General features: G+C 44.9%; 2 protein-coding genes across 4 annotated transcripts; one reads left to right on the forward strand and one right to left on the reverse strand.

Annotated features, from left to right (window-relative positions):
• Positions 1-568: 568 nt before the first annotated feature.
• Positions 569-20,949, forward strand: LOC105007727 (plastin-3). 3 transcript variants are annotated; one of them, XM_029119562.2, is made up of 16 exons: positions 569-618; positions 5,370-5,482; positions 6,262-6,413; positions 9,746-9,875; positions 10,207-10,342; positions 10,425-10,506; positions 11,044-11,209; positions 11,296-11,438; positions 12,108-12,203; positions 17,326-17,521; positions 17,914-17,992; positions 19,240-19,357; positions 19,466-19,599; positions 19,708-19,831; positions 20,500-20,624; positions 20,704-20,949. In XM_029119562.2, exons 1-16 carry the CDS (start codon positions 584-586, stop codon positions 20,834-20,836), a joined length of 1,962 nt encoding a protein of 653 aa, XP_028975395.1. In that variant the 5' UTR covers positions 569-583; the 3' UTR covers positions 20,837-20,949. The 3 variants fall into 3 exon arrangements, with proteins under 3 accessions (XP_028975395.1, XP_028975396.1, XP_028975397.1); XM_029119563.2 differs by lacking the exon at positions 569-618 and adding an exon at positions 736-792; XM_029119564.2 differs by lacking the exon at positions 569-618 and adding an exon at positions 2,592-2,932.
• A 4,394-nt stretch (positions 20,950-25,343) lies between these two features.
• LOC105007734 (extensin-1-like) lies at positions 25,344-26,543 on the reverse strand. The gene has a single exon (XM_034291748.1). The coding sequence runs from the start codon at positions 26,541-26,543 to the stop codon at positions 25,344-25,346; it is 1,200 nt and encodes a 399-aa protein (XP_034147639.1).
• Positions 26,544-27,279: the final 736 nt, after the last annotated feature.

The raw sequence follows: 27,279 nt of genomic DNA on the forward strand, positions 1-27,279 counted from the left end.
CTTTACAATTCAGTGGAAGGTTTGGCAGGGCAGGTGTGGAGGACATTTTACTTTGAGTCACAGTGGTGAGCTGGGCTGACACATCTTCAAGTCACAGTGGTGAGCTGGGCTGACACATCTTCAAGTCACAGTGGTGAGCTGGGCTGACACATCTTCAAGTCACAGTGGTGATATGGGCTGACACACCTTCAAGTCACAGTGGTGAGTTAGGCTGACACATCTTCAATTCACAGTGGTGAGCTGGGCTGACACATCTTCAAGTCACAGTGGTGATATGGGCTGACACACCTTCAAGTCACAGTGGTGAGTTAGGCTGACACATCTTCAAGTCACAGTGGTGAGCTGGGCTGACACACCTTTAAGAGGGGCAAATGGTTGCCTCTGTTCACACAATATGTGATAATATGACGTGTCATGTCTTTATCCCCTCGAAAAGTAGGCCTTATGTAAAATGTTTACTATTTTTTCTCACTTTTTATTTGCTTGACCATGATATCTAGGAAAATATATGTAATCTGTAGGAGAAACAGTGTGCCTACGTCAGTCCAGGAATATCCGTGTACTGGTCACTGTGCAGGTGTTGATGAAGGTTCCGACTACGTTCACTTCACCACAAATGTAAGTAACCAATCAGATTGAAGATGGTTTGAAGGCTGTTTGAGTCTGGCCTATAGGATGTGGGTGGGCGGGGCGGGGTGCGCAGTGGGCGGGTCGATAGATGGGTGTGGGACATTGATGTGATTGAGGTACCGCTAGTTCGACAAGCTGCAGGGTTTACAACGTGGGGACAAGGTATGTGACTTATTCTATGCTACTGTTTATTCGACACAGTAATGTTGAACTAGGTCGGTAGCCTGTCTGTATTAATAACTAGTTATTGTTATCAGTTGACGATTGTTATCATCTGCATTTTTAGGAGATAATTTTATAATTATTCTGAACGTGGAATAAATGTTGTCACAAAAGTTATACAGAAATGTAATTATCGTTTATTCGTTCTCATACTGTGCAGGAGCTCTGATAATTGCGTTATTACTTAATATTTTTGGTTGACGGTTTCCCAGTTTAGATTTGATGTTGGGCTGATGCACCATGTAATTCATTGGGCATTTAGAATTCTGTAGAACAATTTCTATGTTCCTCAAAATAGTCACTTGAACGTGCTTGATTTTCGTATGGTATCGGTGTTTCTTACATCTTATTCCAGCTTTCATTATAAACCCGCCTGTTCCCCTAACAAAGGTCGAGATGAATCACAACATTGGATTAGACAAAACAGCCGAAACAGCAGATGTTCATCCGTAGGTCGCGTGCCCGTCTGTGAGAAAGAGTCTGGGCGGATAGGGAGGACAGCGCGTGGTCGTTGACTATGTGTGGAATGAATGACGTATCGTCTGTGGATGCTCTCCCATGGGGAACAACTCCGTTATCCTCAGTAATGTTCCTTCCTCCCTCCATATCCTTTCTTTCTTATTTAATGCTGTCATACCTGGCCGTACTGATTTACTCTCTAATTCTCAGTGAAAAATTATGTTGGCAATACAATACAACGAAAAAACTAATCTGTGGAACTGCCTATAAAGATAAATAGTTCTCTTGAAAAAACAAAAATTATTCTGTACCACATCTCACATTAGATTAGATCTCGATTAATTAGAGTGTACTTCCTGTTTGGAGAAGAGGAAGGGGTCTGTCTGTAATGCAACTGGCTGCATCTGGGGAGTGTCTGACTTTCGGTCGGACTTTCGGTCTATCTGTCTGCCTGTTAGTCTACCTCTCTGCCTGCCTTTCTACTTGTCTGCCTGCCTGTTTGTCTGCCTGTCTCTCTGTCTGTCTGCTTGCCTGTCTGTCTGCTTGCTTGCCTGTCTGACTGCCTGTCTACCTGTCTGTCTGTCTATCTGTCTGGGCGTGGAGGTGTGATATGCCCTCTCCAGAGTACAGTTTGCTAGTACAGCCTGTGTTGCCCTTGATAAAGAGATGGCTGTGTTACGCTTCTCGCAGTGTTACGCTGTGTTACGCTTCTCGGTTGGACTGAACTGCATGTTCAGTCCAACCAGGAAATAGTTGTGTTAAGTAAGCCAAGCCAGTGCTCAGACAGGGGTGTTGTTGTGCTGTCAGGCTCCACCCAGCTTACTTTAAAACACTCTTAAATACAACTCCTAAAAACAACTCCTAAAACAACTTCTAAAAACAACTCCTAAATACAACTCCAAAAAACAACTCCTAAATACAACTCCTAAAGACAACTCCAAAAGACAACTCCAAAAGACAACTCCAAAAGACAACTCCTATAGACAACTCCTATAGACAACTCCTATAGACAACTCCTAAAGACAACTCCTAAAGACAACTCTTAAAAACAACTCTATAAAAACAACTCCTAAAAACAACTCTTAAAAACAACTCTTAAAAACCACTCTTAAAAACCACTCTTAAAAACCACTCCTAAAAACAACTCTTAAAAACCACTCCTAAAAACCACTCCTAAAGACAACTCTTAAAAACAACTCTTAAAAACAACTCTTAAAAACAACTCTTAAAAACAACTCTTAAAAACAACTCTTAAAAACAACTCTCAAAAACAACTCTTAAAAACAACTCTTAAAAACAACTCTTAAAAACAACTCCTAAAGACAGCTCCTTATCTCACAATGTATCATGTCCAGTGTCTTTGTGAATCTGAAGTGAACCAATGTGTTTGTTTGGGTGTCTGTTGTGTAATATGTCTGTAGGTCTGATGACTCCTTCTGCAGGTGAACATTTGTCTGTTGTGTAGTTTGTCTGTAGTTCTGATGACTCCTTCTGCTGGTGAACGTGTGTCTGTTGTGTAATTTGTCTGTAGGTCTGATGACTCCTTCTGCTGGTGAAAGTTTGCGGGTTGTAACCTGACACGCGCAAACACACACACACACACACCTGGTTGTTTTGGGTGGTAAGATGACACCCAGGAATTTATACATCTGACAAAGCACAGCCCAGAGATCTGAAAACAGTCAGTACAGACCAAGCCCTAACCACTACAGTAGAGCCCTTAACCCTTAAACCCTAGCTCATATATCCTAAACCAGAGGGCAAACTTTTTTGGCTCGGGGGCCACATCAGGATTTAGAGATTAAATGGAGAAATAAAATGAAGTGTTTTTAACCTGGATTATAGAAATGTATACGTTTGGGTCACGTCTAAGATCTTCTGGTTGTTTATTCCAGTTGTGTACAGCATTATGCTAAACGTAGCTTCTCCTTGTTTAGTTTGGACTATGTGCTCTACTAGCTGACGTGTTCATGGATCTAAGAGCCCTGCTCGGTTTATATTCTTTAAACATGTCAGAAATGTAATCGGATCCTAAACCATTCAGAGATTTATAAACTAAAAGCACCACTTTAAAATCTATTCTGTAACTGACTGGAAGCTAATGCAAAGATTTAAGAACGGGAGTGATGTGCTCTGTTCTCTTGGTCCTGGATAACATTCTAGCAGCAGAATTCTGCAGCTGTTTTACAGTCTTTTTGAGTAGTCCAGTTAAGAGGCCATTACAGTAGTCAACCCTACTAGAGATAAAAGCGTGGATGAGCTTCTCTTGGTCTTTTTGGGACACCAAGCCTTTGATTCTGGCTATATGTTAAAGATGATGGAATGCTGTTTTGGTGACTGCTTTGATATGACTATTAAATGTATCAGAACACCAAGATTACGCACTTGATCCCTGGTTTTAAGGGCTAGAGAATCAAGCTCTTTACTAATACTTGTTCTTTTATTTTTGTTGCCAAATACAATAATCTCTGTTTTATCTTGGTTTAATTGTAGACAATTTTGGTTCATCCAGGTATTTATATGCTCTATAGAATGACACAGTGAGTTTATTGAGCTGTTGTCATACAGTTCGAGAGACATATATATATTTGAGGTTCATCGGCATAGCTGTTGTAGTTAATGTTGTTGTTCTGTAGAATTTGGCCCAGAGGTAGCATATAGAGATTGAACAGAAGCGATCCGAGAATTGATCCCTGTGGAACTCTGCATGTCATTGCCACCCTATCAGATTCATGATGGTGACAAAGTAACTCTGGCCATCTAGATAAGATCTGAACCAATTAAAGACTGTCCTGGAGAGTTCTACCCAATTTTCCAGCCTATCTATAAGTGTTCTATGATCTACAGTGTCAAATGCTGCACTGTGATCTAATAGAACCAGAACTGTTTTCTTATCGGAATAATTATTCTGCCGTATATCATTTAAAACTTTAATCAGGGCCGTTTCTGTACTGTGGTGAGGTCGGAAACCTGACTGTAATTTGTCTAAGAGACCGCTTAAGGTAACTAAATTGTTGAGTTGATTGAAGACAACCTTCTCAATGATCTTGGCTATAAAAGGGAGATTTGATACAGGTTCAATACTTGTTCAATATAGATGCATCCAGTGCTATCTTTTTTAATAGGGGCTTAATGTAAGTCCATTCTAATGTCTAAAAATTTCAAATTCAGATTGAAATGTACAGGTATAAGAATGGGCTGGTAAATTACTTCCCCTGAAAACTATTTTTTTATACCTACCATGTGCCGGATGGAATTGTCCTGTGGGCCAGACGGAATTGTCCTGTGGGCCAGATTTGGCCCGTTGCCCTTAGTTTGCTCTATCCTAAATACTATTTTTTCCTAAACCCTAGCCCCAAAAACATAGCCCTTAAAATCCCTATCCCTGAAACATAGCCCCTAAAATCCCTATTCCTGAAACACTAGCCCTAAAATGTCAAATCCTATCCCATAGCCTGCTGTGCCAGTGGTTATTAATTCTCACTCGAAGTTCAGACCTGAAACATGTAAGCACTGACATACTGACTGACTAACTGAAACATGTAAGCACTGACATACTGACTGACTAACTGAAACATGTAAGCATTAACATACTGACTGACTAACTGAAACATGTAAGCACTAACATACTGACTGAATAACTGAAACATGTAAGCACTGACATACTGACTGACTAACTGAAATATATAAGCACTGACATACTGACTGAATAACTGAAACATGTAAGCACTGACATACTGACTGAATAACTGAAACATGTAAGCACTGACATACTGACTGACTAACTCAAACATGTAAGCACTAACATACTGACTGACTAACTGAAATATGTAAGCACTGACATACTGACTGACTAACTGAAACATGTAAGCACTGACATACTGACTGACTAACTGAAACTTGTAAGCACTGACATTCTGACTGACTGAAACATGTAAGCACTGACATACTGACTGACTAACTGAAACATGTAAGCACTGACATACTAAGCAACTAACTGGAACATGGAAGCACTGATATACTGACTGACTGAAACACTGAAAATCTCCTCTCTGCAGTTTCAGGAATTTTTTATCAGAGGAGATAGTGTCTCTCTGGTCGAAAATTAAAATGTCAGGAACGATTACTAAAGACGAAATGGAGGAGCTAAGAGAGGCCTTCCAGAAGATTGGTGAGTTTAAGTATTTGGTGTTTTGTCCTGGGATCTGCCTGCAGATGATGCATTGTAGGGAAACCAGTAAGACACAAGATGGTAAAATGTCCCTCCACACAAAATAATGTTTAACAAGACCACTGCTGCTCACATTGTTTTCTCCCCCCATGTCCTCCCTCTCTCCCTCCATGTCTTCCCTCTCTCCCCCCATGTCCTCTCCCTCTCTCCCCCCATGTCCTCTCCCTCTCTCCCCCCATGTCCTCTCCCTCTCTCTCCCCATGTCCTCCCTCTCTCTCCCCATGTCCTCCCTCTCTCTCCCCATGTCCTCCCTCTCTCCCCCCCATGTCCTCCCTCTCTCCCCCCATATCCTCTCCCTCTCTCCCCCTATATCCTCTCCCTCTCTCCCCCTATAACCTCTCCCTCTCTCCCCCTATATCCTCTCCCTCTCTCCCCCATGTCCTCTCCCTCTCTCCCCCCATGTCCTCTCCCTCTCTCCCCCCATGTCCTCTCCCTCTCTCCCCCCATGTCCTCTCCCTCTCTTCCCCCATGTCCTCTCCCTCTCTCCCCCCATGTCCTCCCTCTCTCCCCCTATATCCTATCCCTCTCTCCCTATGTTCTCTCCTTCTCTCCCTATGTTCTCTCCTTCTCTCCCTCCATGTTCTCTCCTTCTCTCCCCTATGTTCTCTCCCTCCCCCAAATGTTCTCTCCCTCCCCCATATGTCCTCCCCCTCTCCCTATGTCCTCTCCCTCCACCCATCTCCTTTCACAACACCATTCTATCCTTCCTCTCCCTGTAGATACCAACAGTAATGGCTTCATCAATGACTCTGAGTTGACTGAGCTGTTTAAAGAAGCCAACCTGCCGATGCCCGGATACAAAGTCAGAGAGATCATCCAAAAACTGGACCGAGATAAAGACAACCAGATCAGCTTTGACGAGTTCCTCTCTGTGAGTCTGTTGGGGCAGATACACTATGCAGGTTCAATCAATCAATCACATTTATTTATAAAGCCATTTCTACATCAGCAGTTGTTGCAAAGTGCCTGGTACTCCTGAGGTGTGGTCCAAGACCTCATGTCCTTTTAAGTTTAGACGGATCAGGAGACAAGGACACTTTTGAGATGGCATTCCTTAGATTAACAAGGATTTACAATGGAGAAGGACAAGTGAACCTTCTTTCCTGGTACAATTATAATAATATGCCTCATCATGTCAATGTGACGTTTTACCTGCTACACCAGAAACACACTGAAATTAACTTCCTCTATGTTTTCATTCACAAGACAGAGAGAATGCACACGTCAGCAATGTAGAATCAAAGAGCTGTGTTTCGTGAAGCTTGGATGCTGCCTTGCAAGTGAATCATGTAGTGTAGCCGTTATTTCTAAGGAGACATTCCTCAACTGTTGATGGCGGATGGCAGCATCGGACATTCAGTGATTCTAGTGACGGTATAGACTCTGGGCTGGTGGGGTTCGGGGTTAGTGCCTTGGGTAATGTTTGGGGAGGGTCTGTGAACCTGAAACTGGTGTTGAACTGTGTGTTCAATTGATTAAATTAGATGATTAGATTCAACTTTATTGTCATTAAACCAGTACTAGTACAGTACAATGAAATGCATCTAACCAGAAATTTAAATCGAAGAGGGCAGACATTTACAAGTATTAAGAAAACTTCCTTATCAGACTTTGCAATGAGTCCAGTAGTACAAGAGGAGTAGTACAACCAGGTCCCTGAGAGGGGGGGGGGGTTGTGGGTAGTGATGGGTCAGTTCAGCAGGGTTACAGTAGATGGAAAGAAATTGTTCCTTCGGGAACGAAGAGATTTGTACCAGTGATGTGCTGGGTGGTTTTTACCATTCGTTGCATTGCCTTCCGATTGACTTGAAAGTGGTGTTGGAACTGTGTACAGGAATGCAGACCTGAGTGAAGGGAGTACAGGAGAGGGCTCAGGACACAGCCTTGTGGAACGCCAGTGTTCAGGATCAGGGTGGAGGAGGAGAATTTGTCTAATCTGACAGACTGGGCTCTGTTGCTTAGGAAGTCCAAAGTCTGATCCCCTGTTCATAGAGTTTGTTGACCAGTCTAGAGGGAATTACCATGTTGAATGCTGAGCTAAAGTCTATGAATAGCATTCTCTCATAGGTGTTGGTTTTTCCAGGTGGGTCAGGGCAGGGTGTGAAGCTGTGGAGATGGCGTCCTCTGTAGACCTGTTCGATCGGTATGCAAACTGGTAGGGATCCAGTGTTGGGGGATGCAGGACTTTAGGTGGGCCAGAACTAATCTTTCGAAGCACTTCATGATTGTGGGGGTGAGTGCGACAGGTCAGAATTAATTCAGGCTGGACACAGTCGACTGCTTCAGCACTGGCACAATGGTTGTGGTCTTGAAGCACTTTGGGACCACCGTCTGTGTCAGTGACATGTTGAAAATCTCAGTAAAGACCTTGGCCAGCTGCCCAGCACATGTTCTGAGCATACGCCCGGGGTCACCATCAGGAACAGCAGCCCTGCCTGCATTCACATCAGCGGTGGGCAGTCTGAGGGGGCGTCATCTGGGCGGAGGTCAGCTTCAATGGCTGGATCTTTGTTGTCCCTGTAGAAGCGGGCGTAGAACCTATTTAACTCCTCTGTGATGGAGACGTTGCTGTCTGTGGGGGTGGGGTTCTTTGGCTGACAGTCTGTGATGGCTTTGATGACCTGCCACATGCGCCAGGGTTCGGAGTTATTGATAAAGTGCTCCTCAATCTGCAGTTTGTGGTCATTTTTAACCACCTTGATGCCCCTTTTCAGGTTGGTCCTGGATGAGCTGTAGACCTCTGCATCTCCAGATCTGAAAGGAGCGTCACGTGCATTTAGCAGTTGTCGGACCTCTCTGTTCATCCACGGCTTCTGGTTGGGGAAGGTCTTTATTAGTTTATGGGTAGTGACGTCGTTGGTGCAGGTGTTGATGTAATCCAGAATGGAGGCAGCATATGTTTCAATGTCCATACGGGAGTCAAGGGTGGCTTGAGTGGCAAAGAATCTCCAGTCTGTGTGTTGAAACTGGTGCTGTAGAAGTCAGTCTGACCCTTCAGGCCACACTTTGACTGTCCTCACTGATGATTTCACACGTTTAATGAGGAGTAAATACTTGGGGAGGAGGAACAGTGAAAGATGATAAGACTGTCCCATGTGGGGGAGGGAAATGGCTTTGTAAGCCTCTTAAATGTTTGTGTACACATGGTCAGGTGTATTGTCTCCTCTGGTGGGGCTGGAGACATTTTGGTGGAATTTGGGAAAAACAGTTTTCAGAATTGAATGGTTGAAATTCCCTGCAATCACAAAAACATCTGGGTGTTTGAGCAGTGACCTCTGGTTATGTTAGTGTTTGTACACCATGTTTTGTTTACGTAAATGCACAGGCCACCTCCTCTGGTCTTACCGGAGACCTCCTTGGCCCGATCAGCTCTGAAGACATCGCAACCTTCCAGCTCTATTACGTTGTTGGGTATGTTGTTGTTAAGCCACGTTTCCAAGAAAATCATGATGTTGCAATCCATAATCCATTTTTGTGAGATGATTCTCAGTCGTATTGGTCCATTTTGTTCACCAGTGACCATACGTTAGCGAGACAAAGGCAGGTGGGGGGCTAGCATTAGCCTAACCCATTAGCCTAACCCATTAGCCTAACCCAGAGGCCTAACCCAGAGGCCTAACCCAGAGGCCTAACCCAGAGGCCTAACCCAGAGGCCTAACCCAGAGGCCTAACCCAGATGCCTAACCCAGATGCCTAACCCAGATGCCAAACCCAGAGGCCTAACCCAGAGGCCTAACCCAGAGGCCTAACCCAGATGCCTAACCCAGAGGCCTAACCCAGATGCCTAACCCAGAGGCCTAACCCAGAGGCCTAACCCAGAGGCCTAACCCAGAGGCCTAACCCAGAGGCCTAACCCAGAGGCCTAACCCAGAGGCCTCCCCGCTTCCTACTCCTTTGTTGAAGATCTCGACACCGCCTCTGGGCCCTTCCAGGCGGTGATGTGAATAGCATCTCCCGGGGAATCTTCACGATCTCCGGATGGAAGTTGGAAGTGCATTGTGCTCCAGTGTCCCAGAGTTCTTGTCGGCTGTATGCTAGGCTGAGTGAATAAGCAAAGTATCTACTTAATAGTATAGATGCTGAGCAGCGTGATGTACATGCGCCACCATCCCGTGTGCTGGTGATGATGTGTGTTACATGTAATGTAACATGCGTGTAATGTAATGTGTGTGTATATCCGTGTGTGTCTGTGTGTGTGTGCAGATTGCCAAGGAGCTGAAAGGGGGTGACATTGCTAAGAGCTTCAGGAAGGCCATCAACAGGAAGGAAGGTATCCTGGCTATCGGAGGAACCAGTGAGCTGTCCAGTCAGGGGACTCAGCACTCATTCTCAGGTCTGGGTTGGCGGGTGTGTGTGTGTGTTGTTAACACCAAGTCTGTGTTGGTGTGTGTATCTGTGTTTGTGTCGGTGTGTGTATCAGTGTGTGTGTGTCAGTGTGTGAGTGTGTGTATCAGTGTGTGTGCGTGTGTGTGTGTGTGAGTGTGTGTATCAGTGTGTGTATCAGTGTGTGTATCAGTGTGTGTGTGTGAGTGTGTGTTGGTGTGTGTATCAGTGTGTGTGTGTGTCGGTGTGTGTATCAGTGTGTGTATCAGTGTGTGTATCAGTGTGTGTGCGTGTGTGTGTGTGTGTTGGTGTGTGTATCAGTGTGTGTTTGTGTGTTACAGAGGAGGAGCGCTTTGCGTTCGTGAACTGGATCAACTCTGCGTTGGAGAAGGATCCAGACTGTAAACACGTCCTCCCAATGAACCCCAACACCCCAAACAGTCTGTTCACTGCTGTGGGGGATGGCATCGTGCTATGGTGACGACACACCCCGCCATTCTTCTGTAAACTTCTTATCCTCTCTTCTCATCCTCTCCTCATCCTCCTCTCCTCTTTGCAGTAAGATGATCAACTTGTCTGTTCCTGACACCATTGATGAGAGAACCATCAACAAGAAGAAGCTCACTCCCTTCACTATACAGGTATGTAACTCCCTTCACTATACAGGTATCTACAATACCTCTGTCTATCTCAAACACACCTTGTTTTAATATAGTTGACCTCTGTCTATCTCAAACACACCTTGTTTTAATATAGTTGATCTCTGTCTATCTCAAACACACCTTGTTTTAATATAGTTGACCTCTGTCTATCTCAAACACACCTTGTTTTAATATAGTTGACCTCTGTCTATCTCAAACACACCTTGTTTTAATATAGTTGACCTCTGTCTATCTCAAACACACCTTGTTTTTATATGGTTGTGAGGACTTTTATGGGACCAACATTAGTAAAAAAAACATAGAAGTATCAAATAACTATATTCCCTAAATGTAACCTGAACCCTGCAGACTCTCTGTAAGTTGTCTTTTGACTAAGAACACATTCTCATTAACAACATGGGAGAAATTAAGGATAACTCTAGGATTTAAATTAGCAGCCTTTCGTCAGAGGACAGCCTTTCCCATCCTCTAAGCAGTGGGCTACATGGTCTCTGATCCCTCGTCTTTCTTCTGTAGGAGAACCTGAACCTTGCTCTGAACTCTGCGTCTGCTATTGGCTGTCATGTAGTGAATATTGGAGCACAGGACTTAAGAGAGGGCAAACCCCACCTGGTCCTGGGCCTCCTCTGGCAGATCATTAAGATAGGACTGTTTGCTGACATTGTTCTCAGCAAGAATGAAGGTATCTACACTCAGACACTCACACTCATACAGTCACACACTAGCCTTGAATGGAATCGTCCTAAGTGTGTGTGTGCTTGTGTGTAGCTCTGGCTGCGTTGCTGCGTGAGGGAGAAACCTTGGCCGACTTGATGAAGTTGTCTCCTGAAGAGTTGCTGCTCCGGTGGGCCAACTTTCACCTGGAGAACGCAGGCTACAGCAAGATTAACAACCTCTCCTCTGACATCAAGGTAAGCCAGACCCTAACCCTAACCCTCTGACATCAAGGTAACCCAGAACTTAACCCTCTGACATCAAGGTAACCCAGAACTTAACCCTCTGACATCAAGGTAAGCCAGACCCTAACCCTAACCCTCTGACATCATGGTAAGCCAGACCCTAACCCTAACCCTCTGACATCAAGGTAACCCAGAACTTAACCCTCTGACATCAAGGTAAGCCAGACCCTAACCCTAACCCTCTGACATCAAGGTAACCCAGACCCTAACCCTAACCCTCTGACATCAAGGTAAGCCAGACCCTAACCCTAACCTCTGACATCAAGGTAAGCCAGACCCTAACCCTAACCCTCTGACATCATGGTAAGCCAGACCCTAACCCTAACCCTCTGACATCAAGGTAACCCAGAACTTAACCCTCTGACATCAAGGTAAGCCAGACCCTAACCCTAACCCTCTGACATCAAGGTAACGCAGACCCTAACCCTAACCCTCTGACATCAAGGTAACCCAGACCCTTAACCTTGACCCCTTCCATGTCTCTGTCCTTAATTTCTCCTTCATGTGTTTCTTTTCTTTTCTCGTGATGTTGTTTTTTTTTCAAAATGGAAGAATATTTCTGTCCTTCCAATTGGCGGAGCAGTTCTGTCAGAGAAGTAACATTCAATGTCTTCTCTACAGGACTCCAGAGCGTACTTTCACCTGCTCAACATGATTGCTCCTGACGGCAGCAAAGCAGACAAACCACGTATTGAGATCAACATGTCTGGCTACAACGTGAGTTTGATATTAATTGGCCCTGGTAATGACAAGTTACAACCATCCTCTCTACAGGACAGCCACTACGACATCATACATTACAATCCTCTCTACAGGACAGCCACTACAATATCATACAATTCCATCATCTTTACAGGACATCCACTACGACATCATACATTACAATCATCTTTACAGGAAAACCACTAAATCATCATACATTACCATCCTCTATACAGGACAGCCACTACAGCATCATGCATTACCATCCTCTTTTCAGGACGGCCACTAAAATATCATACATTATCATCCTCCCTACAGGACAACCACTACGACATCATACATTAACCATCCTTTTTACAGGACAGTCACTACAGCACCATACATTATCTACCTATAAAGCACAGCCACTACAACATAATACATTACAATCCTCTTTGCAGGACAGCCACTAAATTAACATACATTAGCATACTTTGCAGGGTGGCTACTACATCATAATACATTATCATTCCCTATGATTGATTGAGAGCTATTTGATCTGTCCAGAGGCATGACAGGGTTGTGTTGCTGTTTTGTATTAGACCTTTCAACAGTCTCCAGGTGTTTGGAGACTCCTCTCTCTTCATCCCTCCTCTTTCTTCTCTACTCATCCCTCATCTCGCCTCATCCCTCCTTTCCTCTCCCCTCATCCCTCCTCTCCTCTCTAATCATCCCTCATCTCCCCTCATCCCTCCTCTCCTCTCTAATCATCCCTCATCTCCCCTCATCCCTCCTCTCCTCTCTAATCATTCCTCATCTCGCCTCATCCCTCCTCTCCTCTCCTCTCCCCTCAATCCCTCCTCTAACCCTCCTTTCCTCTCCCCTCATCCCTCCTCTCCTCTCCTCTCCCCTCATCCCTCCTCTAACCCTCCTTTCCTCTCCCCTCATCCCTCCTCCCCTCACCTGTCATCCCTCCTCTCCTCTCCCCTAATCCCTGTTCTCTTCTCCCCCTCCCCTCCTCTCCCCTCCTCCCCCCCTTCCTCTCTTCTCTCCCCTCCTCTCCTCTCCCTCATTCCTCCTCTTCCTTCCTCTCACCTCATGCCTCCTCTCCTCTCCCCTCATCCCTGTTCTCTTCCTCCCCTCCTCTCCCCTCATCCCTCCTCCCCCCTTCCTCTCTTCTCTCCTCTCCCTCATTCCTCCTCTCCTCTCCCCTCATCCCTCCTCTCCCCCTTCCTCTCTTCTCTCCCCTCCTCTCCTCTCCCTCATTCCTCCTCTCCCTTCCTCTCCCTCATCCCTTCTCTCTCCTAACCTTCCTGTCACTACTGGCGTGCAGGAATGTACCATGTGACAGCTGGAATTCTCAAACCAGAACAAATAGCTTATTGTAACATTGAAACAGAAGGGCTATTTTCCTGTTTATTGAGATTTCTGTGTCAATATGTCAACTTGATGTGCTACTCTGACTAACAGTATTTGGGGTAGGGTTCTGAGGGGAGGTTTTTGATCTGGATTACAGTTAAGATGGTCTGTCAAGGCCACACCCCCAGATGTTGACACATTGTTTGGAATTTGCTGACGGCCAAGTGGCTGTGTAGAACTAACAGTCATTTCCTGCTTGACCAAATAAGTCACTCAGTTGGTGTTTTTGTGATACAACATTTATTAAATATTGTAGGGAATAGTTTTACCATCAAAATCACTGTGAAATACAACAAAGTTTCCAAAAACCTGGGACACTGATCAAGATTTAAATGAAAACAGACTGCAATGATGTGCAAATAATTTATCCCTGTATTTATTGAAAATAGAAAAAGACAACATACTGTTGAAACTGAGAAATGTTATTGTTTTTGGAAAAATACATGCCCATTTTGGATTGGAAGCCAGCAAAATGTTTAAAAAAATTTGGAACAGGATCTTTTTTATTACTGTGTTGCATCACTTCTTCTTTTTACGATAATCTGTAAGCGTTTGGGAACTGAGGAGACCAATTGCTGTAGTTTTGAAAGTGAAAAGTTTTTTCCATCTTGCTTGATATAGGATTTCAGCTGCTCAACAGTTTGGGGTCTCCTTTGTCATATTTTTTGTTTCATAATGTGCCAAATGTTTTCAATGGGTAACAGGTCTGGACTGCAGGCAGGCCCGTTTAGCACCAAGACTCTTTTACCACAGAGCTGTGCTGTTGTAAACGTGCAGAGTGTGGTTGGGCATTGTCTTGCTGAAATAAACAAGGCCTTCACTGAAAAAGACGTAGTTTGGAATGCAGCATAATTTGCTCCAAAGCATTAATGGTGCCTTTATAGATTTACCAAATCCCATGCCATGTGCACTAATGCACCCCCATACCATCATGGATGCTGACTTTTGAACTGTGCGCTGATAACAACCCAGATGGTCCCTGTCCTCTTTAGTCTGGAGGACGCAGCGTCCATGATTCCATGAGGCGGCGGTGTCTATGGATCTTGTTTATATCTGTTTTTTTCTTTGCATGGTAGAGAACTTGCATTTGTGGATGCATCAACGTAAGGTCTTCACGGGTCCAAAAAGATGGATCCGAAATCTGAAATTAACGTCTTTCCCACCCGACCCGATTTCCATAAATTAAAATAAAAAATGTTAGATCCATTCCAAATGGATCCAAAGAAAAACAGATCCGTTCAGAAAGGTACCGTAGAAAAAAAAGAAAAACAGATCCATTCAGAAAGGGACCACAGAAAAAAACTAAAAACAGATCTGTTCAGAAAGGTACCACAGAAAAAAAAGAAAAACAGATCCGTTCAGAAAGGGACCGTAGAAAAAAAAGAAAAACAGATCCATTCAGAAAAGTACCACAGAAAAAAAAGAAAAACAAATCCGTTCAGAAAGGTACCATAGAAAAAAACAAAAAAACGATCCGTTCAGAAAGGTACTGTAAAAAAAAACGGAAAATAGATCTGTTCAGAAAGGTACCGTAAAAAAAAACGAAAAACAGATCTGTTCAGAAAGGTACCGTAAAAAAAATAGAAAAACAGATCTGTACTGAAAGGTACCGTAGAAAAAAAGAGGTTATTGAGGAGAAGCACAAGTCTGAAGACTTTGGCCTGACAGTTGGCACCCACCTTGGCAAACGCATCCCACCCAACAGCCAGATCAAATCTGGGGTGTAGAAACTAACCGACTGTTCTGCTTTTCTCTTTGGGCTGTCTGGTTGCTGTGCAGCTTTAGGAAATGAACAATACTGTTAATGGGTATGATGTGCCATGTTAAACCCATTCAGGGTTAGGGTTTAACATGCACGTCATTGGTTGCATCTGCCAGTGCATATATAAAGTCACATCTGTTGAAGCATCTACAGCGTTTTGCGCTGTGAGCATGGCAAGTTATCACGATTTCTGCGATTTTCAACACAGTTTATTAGTTGGAACTCATAGCATGGGTCATAGCATTTCAGAGGTAAAGGAGAAGTTTGGATGTTCAAGTTCTACCATTTCAAGGATGTACCGTGAATACAAGAATTCTGTCAAAACATCTAACTTACGACAGCAGTGTGGCTGTAAAAAGACTGTGGGAGAACATGACCTGCGTCCGCGTGTGGCGAAAACCCAATGAAGCCATGGATCCCCCATGTCAACTGGGCATAGTACAGGCAGGTGGGGGCTCCATGTCAACAGGGCATAGTACAGGCAGGTGGGGGCTCCATGTCAACAGGGCATAGTACAGGCTGGTGGGGGCTCCATGTCAACAGGGCATAGTACAGGCTGGTGGGGGCTCCATGTCAACAGGGCATTATACAGGCAGGTGGGGGCTCCATGTCAACAGGGCATAGTACAGGCTGGTGGGGGCTCCATGTCAACAGGGCATAGTACAGGCTGGTGGGGGCTCCATGTCAACAGGGCATTATACAGGCTGGTGGGGGCTCCATGTCAACAGGGCATTATACAGGCTGGTGGGGGCTCTGTCATGGTATGGGGTTTGTTTAGCTGGTATACAATGGGATCCCTGGTATGTCTACAAACATCTCTGACAGGTGAACACTGTGTGGATCCTTTCTGACATGTTACACCCGTTCATGTCCTGTGTTCATTCTGATGGGTTTGGCCTACCAAGTATTAGACTGTTGTATCAGTTTTTCTGGCTCTGAAGTGTCCAACTTTTGGAAGGAGGGACAGTAAAAAAATGTTTTGGGACCAGCAAATTTCAGACCCACAGAAAATGTGAACTTTGAGACCTGCTTTAAGTATTTGACCTTCTATCAGAGCGTGTTGTTGATAAATTCACAGCAGCTTCACTTTCCCCTGAACAGTCGATAACAGGTTGTTTGTTTGTATTTTAGTCAGTCTCATTCATTCCTACCACCCAGTATGTGGTGTATGTTAAATGATCTATATGGTAACGTCAGTGGGCAGCAAAGACCTTTGTTTTGTATTTGCCATTTATAACATCTGTATCAAAACTACAGTTCCCATCAGAGGTGTTTTTTATATTTGCCATTTATAATGTCTGTATCAGAACTACAGTTCCCATCAGAGGTGTGAATGCTGACCCAGTCCAGTTGGAATGTGTCTGTTAGAATATGACCTTGAGTCTCTTATCTGAGTCGTATGATTGAACAATCCCAGGTCTAAGTCCCATCTGATTGGTCAGTCTCAGGTCTACATCCCATCTGATTGGTCAATCCCAGGTCTGAGTCACATTGTGGGCTTGTTTGTTTAGTAATGAATGAAACCCAGATGTGTCAAGGGTTAAGAAAATGAAATATTAGTATTGACTTCTGTAGTATGTATTAGTACTTAGTATTTCAGTATTTGTTATTAATTCATATTGTAGCATTTATTAGTACTTCATATTGTAATGTGTATTAGTACTTACAAGAGGAGGTGAGAGAGGAGCAGTAGAAAGTGTGGAGGAGAGGAGGATGTGATAAGAGCAGGAAGAGGAGGATAATGGAATGCTGCTAGTAACTCCTTCCTGTTCTGTTCAGCCCAGCCTGGTGTGTGTGTGTGTGTGTGTGTGTGTGTTGAAAGCTGTTGAATAACAATCCCCTGATGGATAAATATGTCTGGTGTGTAAGTCTCTGTGACACCTGGACTGATATGTTGTCTGTCTCACCCTGTCTCTCTCTCTGCCCCCCTCCTTCCCTCACAACTGCCCTATCTCTCTCCCTCTTGTTGTCCTCCAGGAGAAAGATGACCTTCGTAGGGCTGAGTGCATGTTGTTGCAGGCGGACCGGCTGGGCTGTAGACAGTTTGTGACAGCTGCTGATGTGGTCAGTGGAAACTCCAAACTGAACCTGGCCTTCGTAGCCAACCTGTTCAATAAATACCCCTGCCTTACCAAGCCGGAGGGGCAGGACCTGGACTGGGGCAAAGTGGAAGGTGGGAACACTGCAAAATGATAGTAGGTAGTTAGAATACCTGGATAATGGGTCCTACTCCCTTACGCCTCCCAGGACTATTTATAACCCCCCCCCCGGTGGTCTTCAGTGGAACTACACTTATCTGGTAAACCTGTCCTTAGAATGGACATGAATTCATTTTTTTTAACTCTCCAATCAGTCTTTTCTTTGTATTGTTACTCTGTACAATTACTTTTTTTTAAAGTTTCCTCTTTTTAAAATTTTATTTTTATTAGTTATGAAACCAGTTTGTAAGATATTAACAAACTGCCCTGATTGGCTGATTGGCATAGTCTAGAGCAGATGGAAGACCCAAGAGCAGTTCATGAAAAAAACGTCTCTTTCTATTCCCATCTCCTCTCTATTCATCAGGAGAGACAAGAGAAGAGCGAACCTTCAGGAACTGGATGAATTCCCTGGGAGTCAACCCCCACGTCAATCACATATACGGGTAACTAACCCCCACATCAATCATATATACAGTGGATCAGTCACATATACGGGCAACTAACTCTCACGCCTATCACATATACAGGTGACTAACCCCCACGCAAATCATATATACGGGCAACTAACCCTCACACCAATCACATATACTGGTAACTAACCCCCACACCAATCACACATATGGGTAACTAATCCCCAAATCAAACACATTACAAGGTGATCGGTCACATATACGGGTAACTAACCCCCACATCAATCACATAAACGGGCAACTAACCCCCACGCCAATCACATATACGGGCAACTAACCCCCACGCCAATCACATATACGGGGAACTAACCCCCACGTCAATCACATACGGGTGACTAACCCCCATGTCAGTCACATATACGGGTAACTAACCCCCACGTCAGTCACATATTGGGGTAACTAACCCCCACATCAGTCACATATACGGGCAACTAACCCCCACGCCAATCACACATATGAGTAAGTAACCCCCACGTCAATCACATATACGGGTAACTAACCCCCACACCATTCACATTTACGGGTAACTAACCCCCACACCAATCACACATATGAGTAAATAACCCCCAAATCAATCACATATACAGGTGATCAGTCACATAAAAGGGTAACTAACCCCCACATCAATCACATATACAGGTAACTAACCCCCAAGTCAGTCACATATACGGGTGACTAACCCCCACGTCAGTCACATATACGGGTGACTAACCCCCACGTCAGTCACATATACGGGTGACTAACCCCCACATCAGTCACATATACGGGTTACTAACCCCCACGTCAGTCACATATACAGGTGACTAACCCCCACGTCAGTCACATATACGGGTAACTAACCCCCACGTCAGTCACATATACGGGTGACTAACCCCCACGTCAGTCACATATACGGGTAACTAACCCCCACGTCAGTCATATACAGGTAACTAACCACCCGTGTCAATCACATATACGGGCAACTAACCTACATGCCAGTCACATATACAGGTAACTAACCCCCCATACCAATCACATATATGGAAACCTAACCCCTATGTCAATTATGTAAACATCGGACTAAACCTACAGGTTTTCCAAAAATATGTTTTGATGATCAGTTTTGTTTATTGTACTTGGTGAAATATGATAATATACATGTGTGAGTAATACCAAAGTGACAAAAAACAGTAAGAGTGGTTTTAGCCTTTTCATCAGACTCCCTCCATCCTTCTCTCCAGTGATCTGTTAGATGCTCTGGTCATCTTGCAGCTCTATGAGAGGATTAAGGTGACTGTGGACTGGGAACACAAGGTCAACCGGCCACCTTATCCCAAGATAGGAGCCAACATGAAGAAGGTAGAACAAACACACAATCTGGAAATCCTGTCAAGGTGAGCACAGAAAATAATAGATTTTTAAAGAAACCTTTTGTGTGTGTGTGTGTGTGTGTGTGTGTGTGTGTAGCTGGAGAACTGTAACTACGCGGTGGCACTGGGGAAGACGAAAGCAGGATTCTCTCTGGTCGGCATTGGAGGAAAAGACTTAAACGATGGAAACCCAACACTCACTCTAGCCCTTGTCTGGCAAATCATGAGGAGGTATGAGAGAGAGGGTAGGCCAGGAAGGGGAGGGTGGGGGGAGGGTGGGGAGAGAGGGTAGGCGAAGAAGGGATGGAAGAAGAGATAACTGGTTGAGAATGTCCTCAGATACACTCTGAATGTTCTGGAAGACCTGGGAGATGGAGAGGCTGCCAACGATGACCTCATCATCAGCTGGGTCAACAGAACTCTGACTGAAGCAGGGAAGAGCTCCAAGATCTCCAACTTCAAGGTCAAAAACTCTCTGTAACTATTTCTACTGGTTCACAAATATCATATTCCTACTGTAACTATTCCTACTTTAACTATTCCTACTGTAACTAATCCCACTGTAACTAATCCCAATGCGGTTATCCTTGACGAGAGCCAAGAGCAGGGTTAGGGTAAGAGCAGGGTTAGGGTAAGAGCAGTGTTAGAGTAAGAGCAGTGTTAGAGTAAGAGCAGGGTTAGAGTAAGAGCAGGGTTAGAGTAAGAGCAGGGTTAGGGTAAGAGCAGGGTTAGGGTAAGAGCAGGGTTAGGGTAAGAGCAGGGTTATAGTAAGAGCAGGGTTAGAGTAAGAGCAGGGTTATAGTAAGAGCAGGGTTAGAGTAAGAGCAGGGTTAGGATGAGGTTTTGTAAGAAAGGATTCTGAATAGTTCCAGTATAGACCTGACAGGGTGTTCAGAACTAGAATCAAGTCCCAACCTCACTGCCTCAGTTTCCACATTACATGTGTGTTAATCTGTGTATAGGTGTGTTAATGTGTGTAGGGGTGTGTATGTGTTAAAATGTGAGACCACTGCAAATTGAACGCTTCTGTTCCTCACTCAAAACTTTCCTTTTCAACATTTTGGAAAGGAAAGAAAAAGCTGTAGGTGTGTGTGTGTTAATGTGATTGTTAACCTGTGTATCTGTGTCCAGGACCGTTCTATCAGTACCAGTCTTCCTGTCCTGGATCTGATTGATAGCATTCAGCCGGGGTCTGTGAGATACGACCTGGTGAAGACCGGAACACTCTCAGAGGACGACAAATTAGACAATGCCAAGTCAGTGAGACATTCAAACACACACATCAGTGTAGAGTGGAGTAAACTTTAACCCCTGACCACCTTGACCTTTCTTCAGGTATGCTGTATCCATGGCTCGGAAGATCGGGGCGCGTGTTTACGCCCTCCCAGATGACCTGCTGGAGGTCAAACCCAAGATGGTCATGACTGTGTTTGCATGCCTTATGGGAAGAGGAATGAAGAGGGAATAACATAGATCCAAAACAAACACCATACCACACACACCACACCACACCACACACACCACAACACACACACCACAACCCAGCATAGAAACACCACACCACACGCACCACAACACACACACCACACCCCAGCATAGAAACAACACACACACCACACAGCAGCATAGACACAACACACACATCACAACACACACACCACAACACACACATCACAACACACACATCACACCCCAGCATATAAACAACACACACACCAGCATAGACACAACACACACACCACAACACACAGCAGCATAGACACAACACACACACCACAACACACATCACACAGCAGCATAGACACAATGCACACAACACACCCCAACATAGAAACAACATACACAACACACCTCAGCATAGACACAACACACACACACACACACATCACACCCCAGCATAGAAACAACACACACACCACACAGCAGCATAGACACAACACACCACAACACACACACCACAACACACAGCAGCATAGACACAACACATACACACCACAACACACATCACACAGCAGCATAGACACAATGCACACAACACACCCCAGCATAGAAACAACATACACAACATACCTCAGCATAGACACAACACACACACACACACATCACACCCCAGCATAGAAACAACATACACAACACACCTCAGCATAGACACAACACACACACACACACACATCACACCCCAGCATAGAAACAACACACACACCACACAGCAGCATAGACACAACAAAACTTACACCACAATGCATTCACACAGAGACAGCTCGTCAACATAGCTTGTGCCTCATGTTTCAATCTGTTAACAGACTCCTGGTTGAAACATTTTAAACAGCCATATTATATTAGAATTATTGAAGGAATGACAGCGGCCATATTGATCAATAACTAATTTGACAACCATCTGATCTAAAAACTTTGTATTACGCTATATGTTATAACTTTTTATTGGAGTGTAGAAATACAAGTGGCTGGATTTAATCCAGAGTGCAGAAGTGGGACTTTAGACAGCAATTCACAGGCAATATTTATATATGTCTTAAATAACACCCCACTGATAGACTGGATATGATATGACCTTTACATATGTCTTAAATAACACCCCACTGATACAGACTAAATACGATATGACCTTTACATATATTTTAAATAACACCCCACTGATACAGACTGGATATGATATGACCTTTACATATATCTTAAATAACACCCCACTGATACAGACTAAATACGATATGACCTTTACATATGTCTTAAATAACACCCCAATGATACAGACTAAATATGATATGACATTTACATATGTTTTAAATAACTCCCCACTGATACAGACTGGATATTATATGACCTTTACATATGTCTTAAATAAAACCCCACTGATACAGACTAAATATGATATGACCTTTACATATGTCTTAAATAACACCCCACTGATACAGACTAAATATGATATGACCTTTACATATGTCTTAAATAACACCCCACTGATACAGACTAAATATGATATGACCTTTACATATGTCTTAAATAACACCCCACTGATACAGACTAAATACGATATGACCTTTACATATGTCTTAAATAACACCCCACTGATACAGACTAAATATGATATGACCTTTACATATGTCTTAAATAACGCCCCACTGGACTAATTCTGCTCTGAAATGTGAAGGGGCATCTAGGTTTACTGGGGTCAAAGGATCATCTCCAGGTTTCTATGGCAATAGAAAGAAGTCTGGAATGGCTACAATGCTGAGTGTCTGAAGGGAGGTTATGTTGACCAGGATATCTAAAAGTTTGCATGTGTTGTGATGAAAGCCGTGTTATTGGAGTGGACTCAACTTACCTGGTAGACAGCTCGACAGTGTTGTTTGATACAGAACTTTTTCATCTCATGTCCTTTAAATTATGTGGTAGAAGTATGCTTGTAGTCAAATGTTTTAAATATATATTTTTCTTGACCAAATACACATGAAATAAAGTGCTGAATAGAAGCTTTAAGATATGACATTCATTCTGTTCATTCTGTCAGTTTTACCACTATATGTTCATATATTTCACAATAGTTTTCAACAAAAAGTTTCAACTATGCACTAACAATTTTTTAAAAATCTTTTAAATAATGTAGTTGTTGAAAAGCAACACTACACATGTGAATCAGCAGTTAGGTAACGGTAATGCTTATGTGATAATGAGCAGTTAGGTAATGCTGTAAATGTGGTAATGACTTGTGGTTGAACTGCTGTTGATGTGATTGAAAATGAGTTCAGGAGAGAAACTATGATTTGTTGTATAGCTTCTTTACTGAGCTGTGCCTATGGAAAGACATACAGACTAACCGGCAGACAGACAGACAGACATACAGACAGACTGACCGGCAGGCAGACATACAGACAGACAGACTGACCAGCAGACATACAGACTGACTGGCAGACATACATACAGACTGACATGCAGACAGACATACAGACTGACCGGCAGACAGACATACAGACTGACCGGCAGACAGACAGACAGACTGATCGGCAGGCAGACAGATTGACCGGCAGACAGACATACAGATTGACCGGCAGACAGACATACAGATTGACCGGCAGACAGACATACAGACTGACCGGCAGACAGACATACAGACTGACCGGCAGGCAGACAGAGACCATATTGTTCAGAATTGATTCAATAAAACAAATCTACGTTATATTATGTTGTTTCTGATATTATGTTTGTTTCAGAGGACTTGGAATGAAAGGTTTGTGTTTGTCTGAGTGAGTTGTAACTATAAGCCGTGTGTGTTTATGTGTGAGTGAGTTGTAACTATAAGCAGTTTGTAAGAGAGATGTAGCTGTATGTATAAGCTGTGTGTGTCTTTGTGTGATAGGTGTGTGTGAACTTGTGTGTGAGAGGTATGTAAGAGAGGTTATAAACCAGGGGTCTGTTATAAACCAGGGTTGTGGTTAGAGACCAGGGTTAATATTAGAAACCAGGGGTGTTGTTAGAATCTAGTAGTGTTGTTATTGACCAAGAATGTTATATACCAGGGGTTTTGTTAGACACCAGGGGTGTTGTAGACCAGGGGTTTATAAACCCGGGGTGTTGTTACAGACCATAGAGGTTGTTTTTAAACTAGGGGTGTTATAGATCCTCAACGACATTTCAGTTTTAAGAGCTTTAACTTTTTAATTTTGCACTTGCTATGACAATGCACTAAAATTTCATAGCAAGTGCAAAATTTGAAAGATTAAAGTAACTAAATAACAAAAGTTGAAGAAAAATATTTCTATAAGGGAATATTAGCCACAGATGTTTTGAAAGGTTATTTTAAATGCCTGATCAGGTCATTCACAGTAATTAGAAGTGGCCTGTGGGGTTGGTGTTTAGACAGAGATAGATGTCTTTGTTCTCTCTCTCTCTGGGCCACAGGGTGTAAGATATATGCACTTTGTCCAGGCACCTGGACCCCCCCACTCTCCCTCCATCTCTCTCCCTCCATCTCTCCCTCCCTCCATCTCTCCCTCCATCTCCATCCCACCCTCTCTCTCTGCTTGCTTCTCCTTTTCTCCCTCTCTCTCCCTCTGCCTCTCTCCCCTCCCTCCCTCTCTACTCTCTCTGCCTCTCTCCCCTCCTTCCCTCTCTCTCTACCTTTCCCTCCCTCTCTACTCTCTCTGCCTCCCTCTCTGTCCCTCTCTCCCTTCCTCTTTCGCTTTGCATGCTGGGAGATTGGGTGTGTGAGGGAGTTGTGTGTTGGTTGTGGTAAGACTTTCTGGTTTCCCCATTTCTTATTATATTTTCCTCTCCATGTTATGTTTCTCTTGCAGGACATGGTTGTGTTAACTCATTTGATCATTGTCCTTTCATTGCGAAGGTTGGCTGTATTTCAAGTGAGTGTGTTTGTTTGGTGGTGGGGATGGCGTCTCCTGTGGAGAAGTCGTCCCTGTCTCTCCACCATGGTTTCAGGTGTGAGCCTGAGCCGAGTGTGACAGGGGAACAGGTTCTCTTCGCTGTGGGTGAACTGATTGGTTATGAAAACCTTTCCACTGAATCGCGAATAACAGAGCGGTGGTTGTGTTTGCGAAAGAGGAGCGCCTTGTCCACCAGCTGGTTGAGTCGGGTGTGGTTGTTAATGAAGAATTTTTACAAATTACACGACTGTTCTCCCCAACCTCAAAGATTAACATCTAATGTGCCATCGTTCATAGCTGACAGCGATCTGATGTATGCTCTCGCTCATCATGGTAAATTCCCTAGTCTGATGCGAGAGTTGTTACTCGGATGTAAAAATCTGTTGTTAAAGCAGGTGTTCCTGTTCTTCGACGCACTTATATGTTAGACATTTCATGTCAGGTTAAGTATAAGGGGAAAACCTACATGGTTTATGCCACCATGGGTAGGCGTTAGCGACACGCACGCATAAGGACACGGGTGAGAGTGGCGGTGTGGTTTGAGCATCCGTGTCGGGTTTTGGGTCTGGGAGCACACCATCAAGTGCGGAGAGGCCTGGTGTCGTCCTGAGTTCTCGGCCCCAGCCCACCCGTCGGACGCGGTTGTTTCGGACATGGTCCAGGATGCTGATGTGATTGCCACGGTGGACTGTTGTGGACGGTTGTTTCCGGAGTGGAGGCGCTGGTGACTGGGCCATTGGTGGATGGTTGTACCGGAGTGGAGGCGCTGGTGACTGGGCCATTGGTGTACTGTTGTTTCCGAAGTGGAGGCGCTGGTGACTGGGCCATTGGTGGACGGTTGTTCCAGAGTGGAGGCGCTGGTGACTGGGCCATTGGTGGACGGTTGTACCTGAGTGGAGGCGCTGGTGACTGGACCATTGGTGGACGGTTGTTCCACAGTGGAGGCGCTGGTGACTGGGCCATTGGTGTACTGTTGTTCCAGAATGGAGGCGCTGGTGACTGGGCCATTGGTGGACGGTTGTTCCGAAGTGGAGGCGCTGGTGACTGGGCCATTGGTGTACTGTTGTTTCCGAAGTGGAGGCGCTGTTGACTGGGCCATTGGTGTACTGTTGTTCCAGAGTGGAGGCGCTGGTGACTGGGCCATTGGTGTACTGTTGTTCCAGAATGGAGGCGCTGGTGACTGGGCCATTGGTGGACGGTTGTTCCGAAGTGGAGGCGCTGGTGACTGGGCCATTGGTGGACGGTTGTTCCAGAGTGGAGGCGCTGGTGACTGGGCCATTGGTGTACTGTTGTTCCAGAATGGAGGCGCTGGTGACTGGGCCATTGGTGGACGGTTGTCCCCGAAGTGGAGGCGCTGGTGACTGGGCCATTGGTGTACTGTTGTTCCAGAGTGGAGGCGCTGGTGACTGGGCCATTGGTGTACTGTTGTTCCAGAGTGGAGGCGCTGGTGACTGGGCCATTGGTGGACGGTTGTTCCAGAGTGGAGGCGCTGGTGACTGGGCCATTGGTGTACTGTTGTTCCAGAGTGAAGGCGCTGGTGACTGGGCCATTGGTAGACGGTTGTTCCGGAGTGGAGGCGCTGGTGACTGGGCCATTGGTGTACTGTTGTTTCAGGAGTGGAGGCGGTGGTGACTGGGCCATTGGTGGATGGTTGTTTCCAGAGTGGAGGTGCTGGTGACTGGGCCATTGGTGTACTGTTGTTTCCGGAGTGGAGGCGGTGGTGACTGGGCCATTGGTGGATGGTTGTTTCCAGAGTGGAGGTGCTGGTGACTGGGCCATTGGTAGATTTAGGTCATGGGTCAAGACGCTGTACACTGGGTCTTTGGAAATGGTTAAGGTGGGTGGAGGCTGAGTAGACCTGTCCCTGTAAGGAGGGGAAGCTGCAGGGGTTGTCAGTCCCAGGGGTTGTCAGTCCCAGGTGTTGTAGGTTGTGGGTCTGTTGTGTTGTCGGCATATGCTGATGATTTCACTGTGTTTGTCAGAGGACAGAGTGATGTGGATGAGTTGAGTGACCTTTTGAGACCTGGACCATGGATCCTGGAGGAGCCTATTTTCCATAACCCACTAATTTGTGCTTGACCTCTTTCAGCCTGAGGGACAGGCTAGTGGCTGGGGTGTGATCTGTGAGATGGAGATGGGTGGAAGTTGCCATGGTGACATGGCGAGAGCGTCGTCTTTAAAATCCTCCCGGCTGTTGCAGCAAGTACTGGACAGAGTCGTTTCTGGGTTACCGGGCACTATCAGGGCTGCTGGGGAGCAGACAAAAAGTGACCTGCCTGTCTTTTGAACGGAATGATCAATCCCCCTCTGACGTATATTGGGTAGGGGGGGGGTATTGACCATCTGGAGCAGGGGGGGTCCCTGTATAAGCCTCCCATAGAGAAGCGTATTGCTGACCAATGGTGGATGATAATTCACAGGGCTGTCGCTACAAACAGACACGTGTCACACCTTGATTCGTCTGTGGGGAGGGTGTATCTGTTCTGTGGGAAGGGTGTGTCTGTTCTGTGGGGAG

The sequence above is a fragment of the Esox lucius genome, chromosome 4, assembly GCF_011004845.1.
Source record: "Esox lucius isolate fEsoLuc1 chromosome 4, fEsoLuc1.pri, whole genome shotgun sequence".
NCBI lineage: Eukaryota > Metazoa > Chordata > Actinopteri > Esociformes > Esocidae > Esox > Esox lucius.

Excerpts from the sequence above, each read along its gene's own strand:
- LOC105007734 (XM_034291748.1), bottom strand. The coding sequence starts at position 26,543 with ATGGCCCAGTCACCAGCACCTCCACTCTGGAAACAACCATCCACCAAT.
- LOC105007727 (XM_029119562.2), top strand. The coding sequence starts at position 584 with ATGAAGGTTCCGACTACGTTCACTTCACCACAAAT. Across the intron at positions 11,439-12,107 it reads ACCTCTCCTCTGACATCAAG|GACTCCAGAGCGTACTTTCA; the intron begins GTAAGCCAGACC and ends TCTTCTCTACAG. Across the intron at positions 19,600-19,707 it reads GTCTGGCAAATCATGAGGAG|ATACACTCTGAATGTTCTGG; the intron begins GTATGAGAGAGA and ends GAATGTCCTCAG.